This window comes from Schistocerca piceifrons, chromosome 1, assembly GCF_021461385.2.
Source record: "Schistocerca piceifrons isolate TAMUIC-IGC-003096 chromosome 1, iqSchPice1.1, whole genome shotgun sequence".
Lineage (NCBI taxonomy): Eukaryota > Metazoa > Arthropoda > Insecta > Orthoptera > Acrididae > Schistocerca > Schistocerca piceifrons.
In genome coordinates, this window is record NC_060138.1 from 800,120,174 (window position 1) to 800,142,753 (window position 22,580).

The following is a 22,580-nucleotide window of genomic DNA, read 5'->3' on the forward strand; positions in this document are numbered from 1 at the left end:
GTTCTGCGATTGCTCACGCTTGACCAAAAACAGCATCATGTGAAGTGTTGCAAGGATTGTTTGCAGCTGTTCAGGAAGAATCCACAGGACTTTAAGCATTGTTTTGTCACTATGGATGAAACATGGATACATTACTATACTCCTGAGACCAAACAACAATCTAAGCAATGGGTTACCAATGGAGAATCTGCAACAAAAAAGGCGAAGACCAATCCTTAGGCCAGAAAGGTTATGGCGACTGTCTTTTGGGATTCACAAGGGACAATCCTCATCGACTATATGGAAAAGGGTAAAACTATTACAAGTGCTTATTATTCAACATTATTGGATTGTTTGAAAACCGAGCTGCAAGAAAAGTGCAAATAACAAATTCATCCTAGGGCAGAAAAATAAAACAAGGGCAGTATGGTCTATAGTTACGTCTGAATTAGGTATCCAAAATCACAAACAAGACATTTCAGAAATCAAACTTAAGGAAAAATTTGTTCTAAGTCCAGCTCATATATCTGAGTGCTTCAATGAGTACTTCATAAATGTAGCAAAATCTGATTTAGACACAGCAAATTATGAGCAGAAAGTAAATAGTTTTGGGTTAAAAGGGAATACCAGTCAATGTCTCAAAAAATTCAACACAGCCTCAGCAAAATTTGTTGAAAATGTCATACTCTATGTAAAAGACAAAAACTCTGCTGGGATGGGATACCCACCAAAATAATTAAAAAAGTGTACAACATAATAGCGCATCCTCTTTCTCTCATAATGAACAAATCCTTTGAAGAAGGTTACTTCCCTGTTGTCTTCAAATATGTGGAAGTAAAACCAGTGTCTAAAAAAGGTTCAAAAGATGATATGGGAAATTATCGCCTCATCTCTATACTCCCTGTCATATCAAAAATATTTGAAAAAATTGTTGCTTTACAGACACAAAGCTTCATCACACAGAATGAAATCATTTCACATAACTAATTTGGCTTCCAACAAGGCAAAGAAAAAATTACTTCATCACTAGATGGGAAAGCTAAGGTCGCAGGAATATTCTGTGATCTTAGAAAAACATTCGACTCTGTAAACCGTGCCCTGATGCTTTTCAAACTCAGCAGGTAAGGAATATTGCTTTGAAATGGTTTGAATCATATCTCTTGGAGAGGAAACAAAGGGTAGTGATCACATCAAATGGCGCAGCTAACTTCTCAGAATGGAAAACTGTGTCACAAGGTGTTCTTCAAGGCCCAATTCTAAGACCCATTTTATTCCTGTTCTCTGTAAATGACTTGCCTCTCAATATAAATACTCATTTAACTTTGTTTGCAGATGATACTTCTGCCCTAATTGAAAATGAAAATTCTAACAATATACCACAGAGTGTCATGAATACATAAAGTAATCTGGAAACATGGTTCAGTCTAAATGGCTTAAGGCTAAACATTTCAAAAACCCATAAGATGAGTTTTAAAATGAAACATTCAAAAACTGAAAAAATCTGTGTTACTCGCAACAATCAAAAAATAAGAGAACTTGATTCAGTCAGGTTCCTGGTAATAAACTCAGACAGAGCTTTGAATTGGAATTCCCATATAGAATATCTAGCAAATAAATTGAACAGCCTTGCAACTGCAATGGAAATTTTAGCCTGTGCCACTGATATGGCCACCAGGAAAATAGCATATTATAGCTACTTTGAATCTGTTATTCGATATGGCATAATTTTTTGGTGAAACTCAAGAAATGTTACACGAATTTTAAAGTTGCAAAAAAAGAATCATTCACATGTGCTCTGCACAGCTGAGGGCATCATATCAACCATTACTATAGACTTAAAAATATTAACTTTTCCCTGTTTATACATCTTTGGGGTGGTTATTTCCTACACAGCAAAGCTGACCTATTAAAAAAAATCATTTTGAACACTCATATGACACAAGACATAAAGAAAACTTTATGCTCACCTCTCACTACCTAAAACTGTGTGCTCGGACTCCTCAGTATATAGCCATGAAAATTCACAACACAATAAAAGGGTGTGACAATGAATATGAAGATAAATATTTTAAAAAGCAAGTTACATGATTTTCTAATTGAAGGATGCTACTACTCTGTGGAAGATTTCATGAAGGACGAAGTGATACTTTGAGCTGGATCCCAAAAATGGAATAAAAATGTATAATAGTTATAGTAGATGTAAATACTGTAAGTCTGATAAATTTCAACTCTCCACAAAGTATTATTGTAAGTGTGACAAAATTTTAAATAAGCAAATTGTAACCTTGACTTGTCTCCTGTATATCAGAGATGTGTTTTGAAATTGTGTACGTTATGAGATGAATGAAACATATTTCACATATTTCAAACTAAAGCTGAGTCTTGGTTGATATTTTATTGACATAAAATGTTTGGTGCCCTCTGAAAATCAAGAAGGATGGTATCAGTCTGGATGCAACTGTCTACTTTCTTGTGGGTCTTATAGACAATAGACTGAATTGAGTTTAACAAAACTGCTGTTAACAGAATCCAGAAGACCTGAGTCGAAACAAGGCCCCGGGAGTAGACAACATTCCATTGGAACTACTGACAGCCTTGGGAGAGCCAGTCCTGACAAAACTCTACCATCTGGTGAGCAAAATGTATGAGACAGGTGAAATACCCTCAGACTTCAAGAAGAATATAATAATTCCAATCCCAAAGAAAGCAGGTGTTGACAGATGTGAAAATTACCGAACTATCAGTTTAATAAGTCACAGCTGCAAAATACTAACACGAATTCTTTACAGATGAATGGAAAAACTGGTAGAAACTGACCTCGGGAAGATCAGTTTGGATTCCGTAGAAATGTTGGAACACGTGAGGCAAAACTGACCCTACGACTTACCTTAGAAAATAGATTAAGGAAAGGCAAACCTACGTTTCTAGCATTTGTAGACTTAGAGAAAGCTTTTGACAATGTTGACTGGAATACTCTCTTTCAAATTCTGAAGGTGGCTGGGGTAAAATACAGGGAGCGAAAGGCTATTTACAATTTGGTCAGAAACCAGATGGCAGTTATAAGAGTCGAGGGGCATGAAAGGGAAGCAGCAGTTGAGAAGGGAGTGAGACAGGGTTGTAGCCTGTCCCCAATGTTATTCAATCTGTATATTGAGCAGGCAGTAAAGGAAACAAAAGAAAAATTCGGAGTCGGTATTAAAATCCATGGAGAAGAAATAAAAACTTTGAGGTTCGCCAATGACATTGTAATTCTGTCATAGACAGCAAAGGACTTGGAAGAGCAGTTGAACAGAATGGACAGTGTCTTGAAAGGAGGATATAAGATGAACATCAACAAAAGCAAAACAAGGATAATGGAATGTAGTCAAATTAAGTCGGGTGATGCTGAGGGAATTAGATTAGGAAATGAGACACTTAAAGTAGTAAAGGAGTTTTGCTATTTGGGGAGCAAAATAACTGATGATGGTCGAAGTAGAGAGGATATAAAATGTTGACTGGCAATGGCAAGGAAAGCGTTTCTGAAGAAGAGAAATTTGTTAACATCGAGTATAGATTTAAGTGTCAGGAAGTCGTTTCTGAAAGTAGTTGTATGGAGTGTAGCCATGTATGGAAGTGAAACATGGATGATAAATAGTTTGGACAAGAAGAGAATAGAAGCTTTCGAAATGTGGTGCTACAGAAGAATGCTGAAGATTAGATGGGTAGATCACATAACTAATGAGGATGTATTGAATAGGATTGGGAGAAGAGGAGTTTGTGGCACAACTTGACAAGAAGAAGGGACCGGTTGGCAGGACATGTTCTGAGGCATCAAGGGATCACAAATTTAGCATTGGAGGGCAGTGTGGAGGGTAAAAATCGTAGAGGGCGACCAAGAGATGAATACACTAAGCAGATTCAGAAGGATGTATGCTGCAGTAGGTACTGGGAGATGAAGAAGCTTGCACAGGATAGAGTAGCATGGAGAGCTGCATCAAACCAATCTCAGGACTGAAGACCACAACAACAACAACAACAACATGTTTATTCCTTTAGAGCAGATTTTCAATCTCTGAAAATATCATAATGCTTAGAATAAAATAAGTTCCTCGATTTTAGAACAGATTGTGTCCATAATAGAGATGTGTGGCTATGCAAATGTGTTCAATGGTTCTTCTTGGTAACAGGAATGCTATGCATCTTCTGCCACGCAATCCACACACTTCATTGTTGCAACAACCTAAGAGCTACTGCTAGAGGGCTAGCAAGTTCTTTCTCATTATCTATAAGAGCTCACAGCAGCATCCCATCAAGTCCAACCTGTGTTAAGTAATTACAGTTGGTCTTCTATAGTGCAATCACTTATTTCAAGTTCTGACATTTCAAAATTTGTGCGGCAATTGAATGAAGAAACCAAAATACAGTCTTCCTTAGCAAAACAAGTTTGCAAGATAGAATTCAGTATTTTAGCCTTTTCAGAGTTACCTCTCCATTTTAGTTCCAGTATGATTACTGAATGTCTCACTAGATAGCTTTGATTCATTTAGTGACTTGACATAAGAGCTTAATTTCTTAAGATCAACAGGGAGAATTTTACTTGCAAATCAATGATTAATGGTATATACTGCATAGCTGTCCTTATGCTCATGAGGACCACTCACAGAGCAGCAAAAGTACTGAGTCATCTACAGACACACAGAGAATAAAATCAAAAATTTTTTAGTTCTCAGAAGAAATCCTTTGATGGGCAAGAGTGACCTTTCCTTACTAGTTATCTTTATGCTCATTTTGTCTTCGTACAACATTTGTAAGTCAATAAAGCTTTTTTTTTTTAATTTAAATCTGTTGTAAAGGTCGCTTTGATTTTGTAAAAACTTCCTAATATTAATACTGATCTGTGACAGGTCTTTCCAATTTTTCATAGCCTTGTGCAGCCCACACATGACCACAAAATATTTTAGAATGCTCTCGAATTTTATCTGTTCATGCTCCACATTTTATCTCAAAGATTAAAGTTTGATATTAACTGCTCAGGTAATTTGCAACTTTGCTTCTTGTCACCCTTCCTAAATGGAATTATAGGCGTACCATTAATATATTTGTCTTAAAATCTGTATTAAATGGTGCTGTAACACCTTTATGCCTATTGATGCCCCCCTCCACAGTAATTACATATAGAAGTTTGGGTTTGTTTATTACCAAGAAATATAGTACAGTCATGAGTTGTTTATCTAACTGCTCAAGGTAATATTCAGATAAGGCATGTATTCCAATATCACATGAATTACTGTCCACACCTATCCTGTTCTGAAAGCTTAAAGATGATTTAGCAATAACACAGACAGAATTAGAAAGGTTGGGAGATGCAGTTGACAGCTGTAAGGTTAGCAGCAGTATATATGACTGGATTGTGGTCAAACCTGCCAGATCATGAAGAAGTTCAACAGTTGCCGCAAGTCTGCTAATTTTTGTCTAGATTTCTTCCAACAGCTTTACTCCTATGGAGACTGGACAAAAGTATGCATACACTTGAAAGAATTCAGGAACACAATGAGAAGACAGTAGAAGAAGTTCAAGCTGAGGTTAGTTGTATTTAATGTTTTGAAAAGATTACAAAGTCCTTCTGCTAGAGAGTAGTCATAGGAGTGAAATTTCTGAGCAAGTAAAGAACTCCCTGGGGTAGTGAATACTAGGTAAGTGGCATTTTAAGCAAAGTTCAGGGCTCAGTGATGACACCTATGATTTAGACTCTCTGGGTAAATAATTTGGAAAAGAATATCATGTATTGGTTATTGCTGGTGCTGCGAACAGTATGAACTGTAACACCAACTATGCCATTGAGGATGATGTCATGCACAATGCTCCTCAGACAAATGTGAAGATTGTGTCATTGGATGAAGAGTTTTGTTGGAAATGTAAAGCTTCAAGAATCAACTCAGTAAGCTTTCACCCAATCAGCTGCATCGATTCTTGTAGTTGTGCATTTCTGATTTATTGCCCCTCATTTCATCACACCACAAACACCATTGCCTACAGCTACATGTAATTTGCATAACTAATTTCCATAAGCATTCAGTGTCATTAAAACACTGTCTGCCCAAACTTCGTGAATTTTAAATATTTACCCTAGGCCTATTTTAGGGTAAATGTTTCTGAAAAACAGAGCTGCTTAACAATTATAAACACAGTTGCAATAATAAATGGGTAAAGAAAAAATTGTATACCTTGCACAACACACAGGTTAACAATCGTAATACACCAGGAGCTTTCCATAAAAACAAAAGAAGCTTACACAATAAGAAAAGTCAGCTTCTCTTATCAATATAGGCACTCTGTCTGCAGGCCAAAAGTGGCCCATTTGGACCATCTGACCACCGTGTCATCCTCAGCTGAGGATGTGGATAGGAGGGGCGTGTGGTCAGCACACCGCTCTCCCAGCCATTATGATGGTTTTCTTTGACCGGAGCCACTACTATTCGGTAAAGTAGATCCTCAATTGGCATCACGAGGCTGAGTGCACCCTGAAAAATGGCAACAGTTCATGGCATCCTGGATGGTCACCTATCCAAGTGCCGGCTATGCCCTACATCGCTTAACTCTGGCGATCTGACGGGAACCAGTGTAACCACTGTGGCAAGGCGGTTGCCTCTTATCAATATAGAACATTGAAAAATCTAAAGATACTTCTACAAAAAGTGCTACACATAATGTATCATCAGGAAATCACAGAACTTCAACAAACGCAGACAGATGTATCACATTACTATAGGTACTATCAGTGCTTGATTTGTAATGGGACACACTGATACACTGTACTGGTACCTCTGATGTGAGATTGCTTTTTTTTAAATAATGTTTAAAACTGGATAGAGATACAGCAAGAGACATAATATGTAGGGGTAACTGAAAATCATTACTATTTAATTTTCCCTGTTCTCTGAATTTACAAATGTGATGGTAGGTTGTAACTGCTGTGGTTTTCTCATTTAAAGTCATTAAATCTCTAAATCAGAACTGAAAGGAAAAATGAGTTTATGTAGTTTTATCACACAAGATTGATATATGGGAGAAAATGAGTCAAATTTAATTCTTTTGTACTGTCATACAATTTCCAATATTTTGTCATTGCCATTCAAGTAAATATAACTCAAAAAATGGGTGACTAATTCATATCTTATGACCTGGACATTGACTAAATCAATATTAGACAAACATACAGATGCATAAGTGAAGTGTGTGGTAAATGTTAACACCAGAAGATGAATTGTAATAGCTAAGATAAGAAGTCAGTGAAGTGAATCTACTTTTGGTACAAAGAAACTTAGAGACAGTAGTTTATTATTGTTGAATCATGCCATGACTCTGCAAACATACCATCACCAAAAAGAGAACTCCCAGGATTTTCAGCTATGTAACCTTCAGCTTCTGATTGTAGCCCATTTGTTGGGCTGGATATTATGAATGGCCTCTCAGAATCCAGTAATTTTGCTGTTTTTCGTACAGTATCCACATACAACTGGACATATTCTGTTTGGTACAGTGTGAAATTTGAATAGGTTCCATACCTGGAACAAAATTTCCATGGAAATAATCACTTGTAATATTGAAATAACAATACATGAAATGTTTGTTGTTTTACAAGATGTGACAGTGATCCTGAAGGGATACAAATTTATTTATTTATTTTCATTAAATGATCACAAAATATTGTTCCTACTCTATCAATGTCAAGTTATTTAAAGTAATTACATTATGATCACAGAATGAAAATTAATAAAGGAATTCATAATTTCTATTGTACTGTTACTTTGTTTAGCAGAACACTTTCTCAACATCAGACTCACAACATACAAAGCTTACTGTATGGAGTTACTGTGTTTCAATCTGAAATATCTACAAGGGTGGTTTGAAAAGTTCTCGCAACAGAATAGAAAAAAGTACTTACAGCAATGAAACTTTTTTTTTTATTTTTAAATGTAGTCTCCTTGTAGATTATGACCTTGGTCCAACTATGTTTCAGTGTCTTCGTTTGAAGTGAACCTTCGTCCACCAAGAAACATTTTCAGTTTTGGGAAGAGCTGGAAGTCTGACAGAGCCATATCATGTGAATAAGGTGGGTGTGGCAACAATTCAATAGTTCATGTAATTCTGCTATGGTGATAGCACATGTTGAGGGTGTGAATTGTCTTGATGGAAGATGACTTTCTTCCTTGCTAAACCTGGACTTTTCATGTATCTTTTGTTGCATTTTGTTCAGGAGGTTAGCACAGTATTCTCCAGTAATTGTTTGCCCAGTGGGGAGATAATCTGTAAACAGAACACTGATGACTGATGCCAAGATCTTTCCCACCAAAGGAACTGTCTTTGCTTTCTTTGGTGGCAGATACTCAGCATGTTTCCACTGCTTTGAGTGTTGTTTTGTCTCTGGGGTATAGTAGTGCGCCAAAGTTCCATCTGTGGTCAAAAATTGGCGCAAAAAATCTTGTTCATTTCTCCTAAAACAGGTCAAACATTGTACCGATATGCCCATTCTTATGCGTTTTTGATCCAGCATCAAGAGCCGCAGCACCCATCTTGCAGATAATTTTTCAGTTCTAATTCTTCAGTTAAAATGTGATATACCCTTTCAGATGATATCTGGCAAGCATGAGCAGTTTCACACACTTTCAATCAGCGATCCTCCATGGCCATTTTGTGCACTTTTGCAGTGATTTGTGGAGGAGTGACACATCTTGGCCTACCACTGCATGGATCATCATCTCAGCTCTCCCAACCAAATTTAAATTCATTTGTCCACTTGGAAACAGTTGAATATGAAGGAGCAGAGTCCCTCAGTGTATTCTGGAAATCAGGTTGAATGTCCTTTGCTTTTGTACCTTTCTTTATGCAGTACTTAATCATTGCTCAAATCTCCTTTTTTTCCACCTTCGCAAATCACTACACTGGAACAACAACAGAACCATGTCACTGCCACAGATCTTTTCCAAGAGCACTGACATGTCACGTGTTTACAGGCAATGATCCAATGAATATCATGTGAACATCTTGTTGTGCTAGTGCTGACCTCTCGTGGTGATTCCAAGAACTTTTCAAACCACCCTCGTAGGCTAAAAAGTCAAATATGCTTTTTATAATTTTAAAATACAGCAGAACATAAGTTTGAAAATACTTAGAAGGTAACATTAGTTTCTTTTAAAGAAAATTACAGACAATTTCCATAACTTAGAGCCACACATTTCTTTTGCAAAATGAGCTGTATCAAAGTGTCTTGCAGCTCCAAGATATGCGTTTAATCACTAAATGTGACTAAATCCATGTAAATCAATATAACCTTTTTGTGAATTGTACTGTATACTGCAGTAAAAGCCTCAGGAAGAATAAACTGTGACATTAGGGAGAGGCTTGTATTTTGAGCCAACACGTATCTTGAGCCAGACTTATATAGTGTTTACTCTCTAACATCAGTCTTTCTCACACCACAGTTTGCCCACTTTGATAGGGCTGTAGCCAGCTGCTGTTGCTGAAGCTAGGAGCAATTACACCAGTTTCCTACATTGTTTACATACAAGTTTATATACAATATATATACCAGTTTATATACAAGTTTATATACAAGTAAGTTCTTAATTCAAAGTTATTCCAACTCTATATGCACAAATAAAATTAAAGTTAATAATTGTATCTTGAGCCCATTGGTGATATTGGTAATAGAGATTAATAATATAGAAATGCTACATATGCTTAAAAATTAAAGTAATTAGTTGCTTTTAAATGTTTATTAATGTAAGTTTTAGGCCAAATGTGTTAACCTGAAAAATTTCATCTGTGTGTGTTTATTTGGAGGTTCAAGTTATTAGCCCTGTGTTTAACATAAAAGTCCATTCACAATACACTGAGTTGACAACAGTCATGGAATACCTCCTACTATTGTGCTGGACCTCCTGTTGCCTGGTGTAGTGCAGCAACTCGACGTGGCATGGACTCAACAAGTTGTCGGAAGTCCCCTACAGAAATAATAACCATGCTGCCTCTATAGCCATCCATAATTGCAAAGGTATTGCTAGTGCAGGATTTTTGGCACTAACTGACATCACAGTTATGTCCCATAAATGTTCATTGAGGTTCGTATCAGGTGATCTGGATAGCCAAATCATTTGTTCGAAATGTCCAGAATGTTCTTCAAACCAATCGTGAAAACTGTGGTTCAGTCACATGGCACAATGTCATCCATAAAAGTTTCATAATTATTTGGGAACATAAAATCCATGAGTGGCTGGAAATGGTCTACAAATAGCTAAACATAACCAGGGCCCAATCCATTCCATGTAAACACAGCCCCCATGATTATGGATCCACCATCAGCTTGCACAGTGCAATATTGAGAACTTGGGTCCATGCTTTATTGGGTCTGCACCACACTCAAACCCTCCCCTCAGCTCTTACCAACTGAAATCAGGATGCATCTGATGAGGCCATTGTTTTCCAGTCATCTATGGTCCAACTAATATGGCCATAAGTCCAGACGAGGCACTGCAGGTAATATCATAGAATTATCAAAGTCACTCGTGTCGGTCATCTACAGCTATAGCTCATTAATTCCAAATTTTTTACAGTGTCCTAATGGATGTATTTGTCATGTGTCTCAGATCAATTTCTGCTGTTATTTCATGTAGTGTTGCTTGTGCGTTAGCACTGACACCTCTACGAGAATGTCACTGCTATCAATAGTTAAGTGAAGGCCATCAGCCACTGCTTTGTTTGTGGTTTGTGATGAAAGGTAATGTCTGAAATCAATTATTCTCAGCACACTCTTTACACTGTGTATCTCAGAATTATGAATTCCCTAACAATTTCTAAAACAGAATGTCCCAAGCATCTGTCTCCAACTACCACCCTGTGTTCAGAGTGTGTTAATGCCCATCATGCAGCCATAATCATGTTGGAAACCTTTTCACATGAATCACCTGGGTACAAATGACAGCCCCACCAATGCAGTGCCCTTTTACACCTTGTGTACACGATGCTACTGCAATCTGTATATGTACATATCACTACCCCATGACCTTTGTCACCTCACTGTATGCAACTTGTCACTTACTTTTAACTGTGGCTCACGGTACAAGACCAGATTGTACCTTGAACTGAATACAACATTTTGAAACATTATCTTTATGATACAGCCTTTTAATAAATTGATTATGTACTGTGATTCACTTGATGGGAAATAAGACAAGTACTGAAATGGTAAAATAAGCACATTGGAAACCCAACTATTGTGTCTGCTATGATGATCCATAAATTATGTCCAAAGTACATACTCTTCTCTTATATTATAAATTCTGATACTTAGGAAATAGATGAAAAGAAGTATCAAGTTGTTATGGGAACTAGAGCATCTCAGAGAATTTGGTACCAAAATGTTCTTTATATGTGCATATTCATCTTCACTTTGCAAGGACCTGGGATGTCATTTACAAAATAAGCGAGAAGAGGCCTGGATTGAAAGGGGGAAAAAAGAATCATCTACCACCGGAACAGTACACCTACTCACAGAAGTACTTCAGTAGTGAGCAAACACAGGAATTGGAAGTTCTGCCTTCCACTTCAAAATGGTTTGTGGGGTATGGATGTAGGCACAAATTGTTGGCTCATCCGACGCGTTCACCGTATTTGATATCCTCTGAGACCCACCTAGTTCAGCATATAAAGAAATTTGAGGTTGGAAAATGATAAGATTACAGCAGTCATCATGGATGAAAATCTTTCATGTAATGTTGAATCATACTTCAGAGATGAAATCAATTCACTGGAATAATTTTGCTGACCTGAAATAGGATTACAGAAAGGAGACAGTTTATCTAAAAAACAGTATGTCAGTGTCACTTGTAGAACATTTCACACTGTCGTTATATTAATAAATGACTGGTAATCAGTAGCTTGAAGTTGGAAGTTCAGTACTCAAAAGACATAACACAATATAAAGAAATGAGAATTAATGGTAAGGGAGGGTTATGTGAATCAAAATAATAATAAGCATACAGATAGACCCATTACAAGTGAACTGATTAGCTGCATTTTCACATATATGTGACTTAAAAAGACCAGCACTGCTATTTGTTAACAGTACATGGAAGTTAGTGCACCTCAACGATTATCTTCTGTTGTGTTTGTCATTATATGAATCATCAGTTCAGGTCGATAAAGCTGTGAAGCTGCATGTTGTGTAAAAGGAAAGACAGGGTGGCTGTCAAGGGAATGAAGCTTGTGCAGGGGCTGTATTCAGTAGAAACAAAGTTAGAAGTTTTGGATCACAGTGGACTTTGTGAATCCACTGTAAGAACTATTCATGGCAATACAGAATCAATTCGAAAAATGATCAATTTTCAACTAACTTAAGTGTGGCTAGAGTGACCAGACCTTCATTGGAAGCAATGGAAAAATTGCTTAGCCATTGGATTGAGCACCACAACCAACAGTTCATGCCTCTCTCTGGAGCTCCCATTCAGGCTAAAGCCAAGATGTTGTATGCAGATTAAACAAAAGAAGAGGATGGTTTCTCGGCCAACTCAGGTAGGTCTGATAACTTCAGGCATCATTCTGGCCTCCACAACATTAAAATGACAGGAGAGGCAGCTGTGACAGATGAAACTGGAGCTAAGGAATTCAGAGTGATATTTAAAGAAATTGTAACAGAAAAAGACTATACTGTGAAACAGTGGATTTCTATTGAAGAAAAAATAACACCAGGATTTAAGGCTGCTGAAGACTGAGACACCCTTCTTTTTGGAGGAAATGTTGCAGGGGACTGCAAATTAAAATGCCTTATAATCTACTACCCTCAAAATCCTAGGGCATTCAAGAGCACTGACATGAGCAGGCTGAGAGTTCAATACTTCTTACATTTTCCATGACTATTTTTAATTAAATAAATAGAAAATTGAAGTCTATTGTGAGAAAGGAAAAATCATTTCAAAAATTCTTCTCTGCCTTGATAATGTTCCCAGCCACCCACTTTCCACTTTGATTGACATAAAAATATTGAAGTGTCTGTTTCTGCCAGCCTACCCCCCCCCCCCCCCCCTCCACTCCCCCTCTCCCCCCTCTATGCTGCAACTCATGGACCAGGGAGTTATTTCTACTTTCAAGGCATACTATCTGCATAAAATTTTCTCAAATGACATAGAAAAATATGATTTGAGTGATGAACTTACTATCAAGATTTCCGGGTGACAGTTTAAGATTAAGGTGGTGACTGATGTTATTAGATACACTTAGACTGACATCACTCAGAAATGTATGGCGGGTGTATAGAGGAAACTGTGCACCAATGCCATGCCAGTGCTACAAGATGAAGTGATCACTGATATGTGCATTGTGACGAGAGAAATTGTGGACTTGGGATGGCAGACTGGATTTACTGATGTCGATGAAGAGAATATGTGTGCCAGCCTAAATTCTCATTCTGAGGATATGAGCAATGAAGATTTAATAGTTTTCAATGAGATCAGTAATAAAGAAGAAACAGAAGTTGAGGAAATTCAGCTTGTTATAAAGCTGACAATAAAGAAAATGGCCAAGTCCTTCTGAATGATCAACGCTGCAATGACAACTTTTTAGGAATGTGATCCTGAAGAAGTAAGAAGGGTAACAGTTTATTGGCATGGTGTATGGTGGCACAGTAACAAGGAGATTCCCATATAAATATACATAAAATTTAATCACATGTTTGATAGCCAGTAACTGAAATTTTTCTGGGAATAATTTTCATGTATCTGAAAGAAAGCCTCAAAAACAAAAGTGTTAAGGTCTTCCATGCCATTTGGAATCATTACACAGAGACAGTCCCAACCCTATGTTGTGAAATGACTGGCCTGAATTAGAATGAAAGTATCACCATTTATTAAGACAAAATCTCTTTCAAGTTGCAAGGTGACTATACACTGTTTTTCTGAACTGTTTCTAATCTAGGTTTGACTACACGTTATTTCATTCTACATTCCATAGATTTTATTCACAATCAATGTTACAATGTTGAATGTGTCAACTGAACAAACAATTACAGACACAAATAGAAATAACTTCAACCTACATTTGAAAACACTTCTGTTATGTATCAGTTTATGTCCTTGGACAGATTGTCAAAATGTTGTGTATAACTATAAATCTAACTAACGTCTGTGCTAAATAAAGTGTATCAATTTTCTTTCTTATATCATATTTGTAAAGAGCATTACTCTCAAACAGCAATGAGCTGCTGGCAGCAAATTTCATCAGTGAATAAATGTACTGTGAGGCCATAGTTAACATTCCCAATTTCTTGAACAGATATTTGTATTGTGTTTGAAACCCCACATACAATTCTAATTACTTTCTTTTGTACAACAAAGACTTTTGCCTGAGCAAGGAGTTGGCACCAGAACATTATAATGTAGGACATCAGTGAATGAAAACATGCAAAATGTTAATTCATTTATTTTCCATGCCCTCAAAATTGGGTCTGTCATGTGGTTTTTCCAGTTTAAGTTTTCACCATTATACACACCCAAGAACTTAACTGTCTACTCTTAATTTTTGTTTGTACACTTAATTAAGAGAAGGTAGGGTATTTTTGAGAATGAGAAACAGGATGATCTACGACAAGATTATTAAAAGAATAGATTGCTACTCACCATATAGTGGAGATATTGAGTCACAGACTAGCACACCAAAAAAACTGCTAAACAAGTAAGCTTTTGGTCAAAAGGCTTTCTTCTGAATTTAGACAACACACTTCCACACATTCATGCAAATGCAAGTCACACAAATGTGTGGGTATGTGTGTGTTGTGTGGCCGAAAGCTTACTCGTCTAGCAGTCTTTTTGTTGTGCCTGTTTGCAACCTGAATGTCTCCACTACATGGTGAGTAGCAATCATTCATTTTCAAAATATTGTCATTATTCCATCCTAGATTTCTGCAGTATAATCTATGTTTTTTCAAAGTTTAAAGTCAGTGTGACGGTTGGAAACCATTTAATAACTTTAACAAAATGGCCATTTAGTGCTTTCTTGATTGATACATCTTCTTTTGGCTTGACAATAACGCTAGAATCACATGCAAAAATGACTAATACTGTACTTTGATTCAAATAAAATGGTAAATCATTAATATAGAGCGTGGACAGTAATTTACCTATGAATGAACCTTGAGGAATGCTCATTGTTATTTTTTATTAATGTGCTGTCCCATGTTATGTTGTTACAACAGGCAAGTGTAACTTTCTGTATTCTGTTTCTTAACCCTTTTGTGGCCTGTGGGGGATATACTTCCCACTAAATGTATTTCTTTACAGCATTTAAGGGAATACGTGTTACCACTTCTGTATACTCCTGGCATCTAGTGGCAGTCTGCTGCACCAGCACCAGCAGTTCGTGTTTGTTGTCAAGTATAGCCTTCAGGACTATGGGAAGTATATATCCCTCCAAACAAGGCAGTTTTAATTGTTCTTGGGAAATATGGTTATCATCAAAGTTGTTCCTGGAAGGGGCTTGGAAAGTATACTTCCCACGGAATTAATCTGTCATTTGTGGTCCTTGGGAAGTATACTTACCATCAACATATGGGTACCCCAAAGCTTTTGGGAATATATGTTACCACCTCTGTCTATTCCTGACATCTTGTGGTAGTACATTGCTTCTGAACTTCTCATTATTCTCATATCATTGCTTGGCAGTGCCCTCCAAGTAGAAAAATATGGTAGATAAGGTTGCACATCTCATGAAGGGTTTTGCTGAGGATATGTATCAAGCCCTACTCCTGAAGGAGGTTTGACAGCAGACAACTTCATAAAATGGTGCCAGTGTATAGAGACAATGCATCAAAAAAGAATTACACGCAAGAAGTTTGAACAGCTTCCAAACAGTGTATTGATGTTTGTGATGGAGGAAGAACTGATGTCACAAGAGTTCTTCACCAGAAGGCACTTGGATTGAACAGCGAGCAAAATACTGAGACACTTCAACAGATCATAAGGGAGGAAGTGAAACAGACATTGAACCCAATCTCTCGTCCTTCATTTCCCTATAAAATGGTAAAAAAGTCGAGACCCAGGCGAATTTATGTTCCTACAATGCTGCATGAGAAACCTGTTTGGGCACCAAGGAAGACTGATGTCTGGAAGGATCCAGGATAACCAACCAGTATGTTTCCACTGCGGATGACCAGGACATGTGGTGTGCTTTTGTTGAGAAAGGTGGCGGATATTTGATGACACTCGCACCAGAAGACAGCAGGATGATCTTAGCCAACGCCAACTGCGGAACAACAAAGATGAACAAGAAGATGTGGGTGCAGGATGACATAGGTCACCATCACCTCAAGCTAGCTGCTGGAGAGGGCACTCCCCAACACTCCGATCAAGGTCTCAATTGCCGTTTAGAAGCTCCAGCCAATCACCTAGCCACCGCAACCTGGAAAACTAAAGGGTGCAACCTTCCTTGGAGGTGAGGCCGCCAAAGACAAAAATCCTCCGCCATTGAACACTACAAAAATAATAGGAAATTATGTTGATATCCTCATGAATGGCTGACCAGCCCAAGCTCTTGTGGACTTTGAAGCATCATATTTAGTCATTTCGGAGAAGTACCGTCGCCAGTTGTGGAAAACCGTATTCATCGACAACGAAACATCTCTGCTGAAGGTGGCTAATGGGAAATGTGTAAAAACTACAGGAAGATGTGTCATTGGTGTGAGTTTAAGTGGCCATACACAACCCTTAGTATTCATCATCTTACGAGAGCGTAGTTATGATGTCATTCTCGGATGGGACTTTTTGCAAGCTTCTCAAACAATTATAGGTTGTGGTCGCTTGAAGATTATGCTAGATCAGATGAGATACTGTGAACAGGAAAACACACATTCCTGGTTCAGTTCCAATTTAACTCTTTGGTGGGCACATTTTTTGTAACAACTCAGAGGACATAATTTTTTTGCTGTCCTATTAGGATTGTGATCAACTGATTATATTTATTTTTTGGTAACTTTGTTTTTGTGATTTAGGACCAAAAACGATGGTGGTGCATATATTGTCACGTAGAGGAGACTATGTGTGCTGGATGAAGTGATCATTCCTGCAGTCAGTGCTAAAAAGGTAGCTGTCATTTGTCATACCATGCATCAGCCCATGGATCTTGTAGTGGAATGTAAGAGAAGCATACCACTGAAGAATAACTTGGTCATCCCAGCCTCTGTCATCTCATTTAAGAATGGATTTAGTGAATTGTGGATAGTTAACTGTCACCGAGAACCGCAGATCCTTCAAAGATGCATGTGCATAGCAAACGCTGAGCTGTTAATTGAAGAACAGCTGAGCGTCATAGAAACCTTCGATGCTGAGTCTGTTGGCAAAATTAGTGCTACCACAATGAGACAAGATATTCTAGCTCGACTATCACTAGATCTCACTAAGGAACAACAGAAGAAGCTACTTGCCATTCTTCAAGAGTTCTCTGAATGCTTCAATCCACAGGTGAAGAACAAATTAGACACATCAATGGTGAAGCACCAGATTAACACTAGAGATCATCAATCAATAAGCCAGAGAGCATACCATGTGTCAGCAACGGAACATCGAATAATTCATGACGAGGTAGAGAAAATGATGAAGAATGACATCATTCAGCCTTCACAGAGGCCATGGTCGTCACCAGTGGTTCTCGTCAGGAAGAATAATGGCAGTTGGCGCTTTTGTGCTGATTACAGGAAGCTTATTAAGATAACTAAAAGGGACGTTTACCCCTCCCATGAATTGACGATACACTAGATTGTCTGAAGGGGGCTAAGTTTTTCTCAACCACGGACATGTACTCAGGATACTGGCAAATCAAAGTAGATGAGGATGATTGTGAGAAAATTGCATTCATCATCCCTGAGGGCCTGTATTGGTTTAAGGTAATGCCATTTGGTTTGTGTAATGCACCAGCAACTTTTGAAGGAATGATGGATAATCTTCTAAGTCACCTGAAGTGGATGACGTGTCTTTGTTATTTAGATGACATTATAGTGTTCTCAGAGGCACTTGATGAACACATAAAAAGACTGAGAGCCATTCTTAAGTGTCTCCAAAAACCTGGACTGAAACTAAATCCAAGAAAGTGTCTCTTTGGAGCAAAAGAAATCAAAATACTTGGGCACCTTGTGTCAAACAAATGTGTGCAGCCAGACCCAGAAAAGAAGAGCTATAAAAGAATTTCCTATTCCTAAAAGTATTAGAGATGTGAGAAGCTTCCTTGGATTGTGTTCTCATTGCCGTCATTTTATCAAAGACTTTTGTATCAAAGCAAAGCCACTCCAAGAGTTGTTAAAAGCTGATGCTAAATTTATCTGGGGTGGTGCTCAACAAAATTCTTTCAATGTGCTGTAAAAAGCTCTGACGACTGACCCTGTACTTGGTCTGTATGATGAGAGAGCACCTACAGAACTACACACAGATGCCAGTGGGTATGGGATCGATGCTGTTCAGGTGCAGATTTTGGATGGAAAAGAGAAGGTTATAGCCCATGCTTCTAGGACACTTACAAAAGCCAAGAGAAACTATTCAACTACAGAAAGAGAATGTCTTGCTGTGATCTGGGCCATGTGCAAAATTTGACAGTATCTCTATGGAAGGCCATGCACATTTGTTACAGACCATCATTCACTTTGTTGGTTGACAGGTCTTAAGGGTCCAACAGGATGACTCGCCAGGTGGGTGCTAAATCTTGAAGAGTATGACATTACCATAGTGTAAAAAAATGGAAGAAAACACCAAGATGCCGACTGTCTCCAAGAAACCCTGTGCAAGAGCATCAAGACTTTGATGAAAATATTGACTGTCTTGCTGCACTCCAGGATCTCAGGATCTCTCTGCTGAGCAGAAGGATACCAAGATATCTCAAATATGCTTGCCTTAAATCAGTCAGAGGATGTGAAAGAACAATTTAAGGTCGTTAATGGATTATTTTGCAAGAAAAACTTTGATCCTTTTGGAAAGAGGGGGCTACACATCCACTTAGATGTCCTACAGAAATTCCATGGCACACCTGAGGCCAGACATGTAGGATTTATTAAGACATACGATAGGATCCGTAGGAGATTTTTCTGGTCAGGTTTATTTAGGAGTGTCCATCACTATTTGTCACACTGTCAGGAGTGGCAGAGGAGAAAGGCAGTTCCTCAGAAACCACCTGGCCGACTCATACCAATTCCACCAGCAGAAACACCTTTCCAGCCCGTTGGGATTGACCTCCTCGGACAATTTCCAATGTCTGCTAGTGGCAGTAGATGGATTATTGTTTCCACTGATTATCCGATGTGCTATGCCATTAGAAAAGTCGTGAAAACAGCCAAAGCATTCAACGTAGCCAAATCCATTGTAGAAGACACTGTATTAAAACACGGTGCCCCAAGGTCATTAATTATGGATCAAGGGAAAATTTTTCAATGGAATCTTGTGACAGAGATAAACCGTTGGTGCAACATTACTTATCGCATGATGACTGCCTACCATCCGCAAACTAATGGGCTTACTGAACACCTTAATAAGACCTTGGCCAACATGCTATCAATGTTTGTCAATGTTGAGCATTAATGTTGAGCAGAGCAACTGGAATGAGGTGCTACCTTTCGTTGACGTTTGCCTACAACACCACCAAGCAAGACACCACAGGATTTACACCATTTTTCCTGGTGCAAGGGCGTGAGGTGACGACGATAATGGGCACTGTGTTTCCCTTACATCATGATGACGTGGATGATGACTACATCGGCCAGGTGTTAACCAGAGCTGAGGAAGCTCAGCAGTTAGCTCAACTCTGCATGCTGCAGGCTCAAGAAAATGATCACCGAAGGTATAACACAAGCCACTGCCCTGTTGTCTGCCAGCCTGGTGACCTTGTGTGAATCTTCACTGCTGTTCAGAAGGTTGATCTTTCTGAGAAGCTCCTCAGGCGCAACTTTGGACCTTGTAAGATTATAAGACAGTTGTCTGATGTTACTTATGAAAGTGAAGATTTCGACCCTGACACAAGACAATGAAAGGTCTGAGATACAGTCCACGTCCTTCGAATGAAGCCCAATAATGATCCTACAACCCAGGGTAAATTCGAAGCTCCAACAACAGGTAACAATTGGAAAGGTAATTAAGGGCATAGTGGCAAGGGAAGTTCTAAGAAGATCAATGCCAGGGCAAACATCAGTCAACGGGAGTCAGAGTATGTAGGACCGATGACTCGTTCCCAGACTAGGAGGACGCAACTCTGAGATGCTGTTCTCTTAACGAGGGAGCAATGTTGCAGAAGATGCCGAGTAGAGCAGTTGCTGTAGTGTAGTGGTTATGATACTTGATTGTTGCATGGAGGGTCATTTCTGTACTCGGTTCGAGTACATCCTAGAAGTATCCACAAATGGCAAGAATCATCATACTGGAATGTTCTGTAGCTGTATATATACTGTATGTGTTCTGGCCGGAGGCAGTTCACTCCACACTCTTGTATGTGCAAGTGCTGAATAAACCTTCATTAAGTGAAGTTAGTGTTCATCATTCATCTTACACCTTCCTCTACGTGACAATATATGCACCACCATCATTTTTGGTCCTAAACCACAAAAACAATGTTACCAAAAAATAAATATAGTCAGTTGATCATAATCCTAATAGGACAGCAAAAAAATTATCTCCTCTGAGTTGTTACAAAAAATGTGCCCACCAAAGAGTTAAATTGGAACTGAACCAGGAATGTGCTGTACTTACTTTCCTTAGTAGAAATTTTTCCTTTCCAAAGCAACTGGTTACAAATAATTTCAGAATAAAAACAGTCTTGGTTGTGAAGTTATTACATATTTATAACACATTTCACTGTTTTGGGGTTTTCTTTTCCACTGTGGCAGGGCACTAAAGCTACTGGTTTCAAATAATTTCATAATAAAAACAGTGTTTGTTGTGAAGTTATTAAATGTAAGTAACACATTCACTGGTTTGGAGATCATCAGATTGTCTATAAAAACATGAAACCAATCCATTAGAAACAAACAGAAGATGCACAGTCCTATCTTGTACGATGACACAGGCAAAATGAACTGCTGTGGTGAAGTGAGCTGATGCACTCAAGGTAGCATGCAATAGTCATTGTCAAGGTAACACACATTTTTCTGCCACCTTCTTCTACCTACTATAAAATATACTGGTGGTTTTCTTTTCTTTTGTATAGGTTTACTTTACATTTTATATGTTTTTATGACAGATGTATTACATATGTAGTTACTTTTGCATCCATTTTCCATTTTATATGCGATAGATGGGCTACATATCCAACTGCTTTTATGTATCACTTTTAGTTCATTTTACCTGCATAGCAATACAAGATAGGACTATGCCCCTTCCTCCACTTGTTTCTAATTGGCTGGTTTCTTGTTTTTATAGACAATCCGATGATGCCCCAAAAGAATGAAACACATTCCAGTAGAATGCCAATTTTACATTCTCTGATTTTTAATTTTTTACGATCCTACACCATACATTCGTAGCCCCTGTGAGAAACCCATAAGATCAATGCTAAAAGTTCTCCAATTTTACATTTCTTCCTAAGTAAGGTTTACTTCGATTCTAAGTTCTTACTCGACGTCTCACTTGACTTCATCCCATTTTATTCCTATTGATATCTGATGTGACTGAACAAGTTATAAGTGGCACAAAAGACTGATGGTTTGCACCATGGGTGGTGGTGGAGTTAAGGGAACATTTTAAGCCACTGTGGAGAGGGGGAACAAGAGAGAAAGAAAATGCTGATGTAATCCATGATCAGTGTTGCCAACACAATTTGCCACATTTAGCTTCACTGCACAATTATGATACAACTACTGCTAGGTTGCAGCAGTAATGGAAAAACAAGACAGCTGACGCAAAGTGATCTGGACTGAGCGAATACATGATGAAGGGGAGTAACCACCACCTTTTCTTGTGCCAATTACAATTCAGTCTCATCTCTTTGCATGTATTTCTGGTGTACTGTATTCAGCAAAAATAGAACAAGGTTTTTGCGATAGCACATTTTAAAAACTTTTATGTTCAAATCTGACTCGCTACAATTGCAACAACTACATACATTACCAGTGATACAGGGCATGAAGCAAAATTGCAGCACTTGGAGCTTTCTTTCCATTTATATTTTACTGACCCGACTTCTAATAAGCTTGTAACATCAATTGAAGAACATCATATTTTCACATCTCTGTTTCTCTCATCAAGCATAAATAACAATTAATGGTGAAGAACATATGAAGAGTAGCTTGTAAAAAATGCATTTAACTGTAACAGCAATGGTGACAAAGTTTTTCATTACCGAAAGCAGATGTCCGCATTTATGCTTATAGTTTAACCACTTAGCTGCTATGATGTTTTTGGTTTAATACAACATATTCATCAATTTTTGCTTTTTTTCTGGATGATCATGAAAGATGATCTCTCAAAAACATATGTTTTAAACATATAATTCATGGTCATACCAAAATATCTTGATTTCCTTGTACCCAGATACCAATTTCAATTCTTTGATTAGTTTTTTCTTTCTGTTACACATCTGTGATTTTTTAAGAACTGATGGAATTCATT

The 22,580-nt window shown here is 38.0% G+C and overlaps 1 protein-coding gene across 1 annotated transcript in view; it reads right to left on the reverse strand.

Annotated features, from left to right (window-relative positions):
* LOC124789643 (beta-mannosidase) overlaps nt 1-22,580 on the reverse strand; it is a 244,783-nt gene that overhangs the window by 44,931 nt on the left and 177,272 nt on the right. Inside the window, exon 10 of the mRNA XM_047257076.1 lies at nt 7,333-7,523. Coding sequence (XP_047113032.1) covers nt 7,333-7,523 — 191 coding nt within the window. The remainder of the gene's footprint in view (nt 1-7,332; nt 7,524-22,580) is intronic.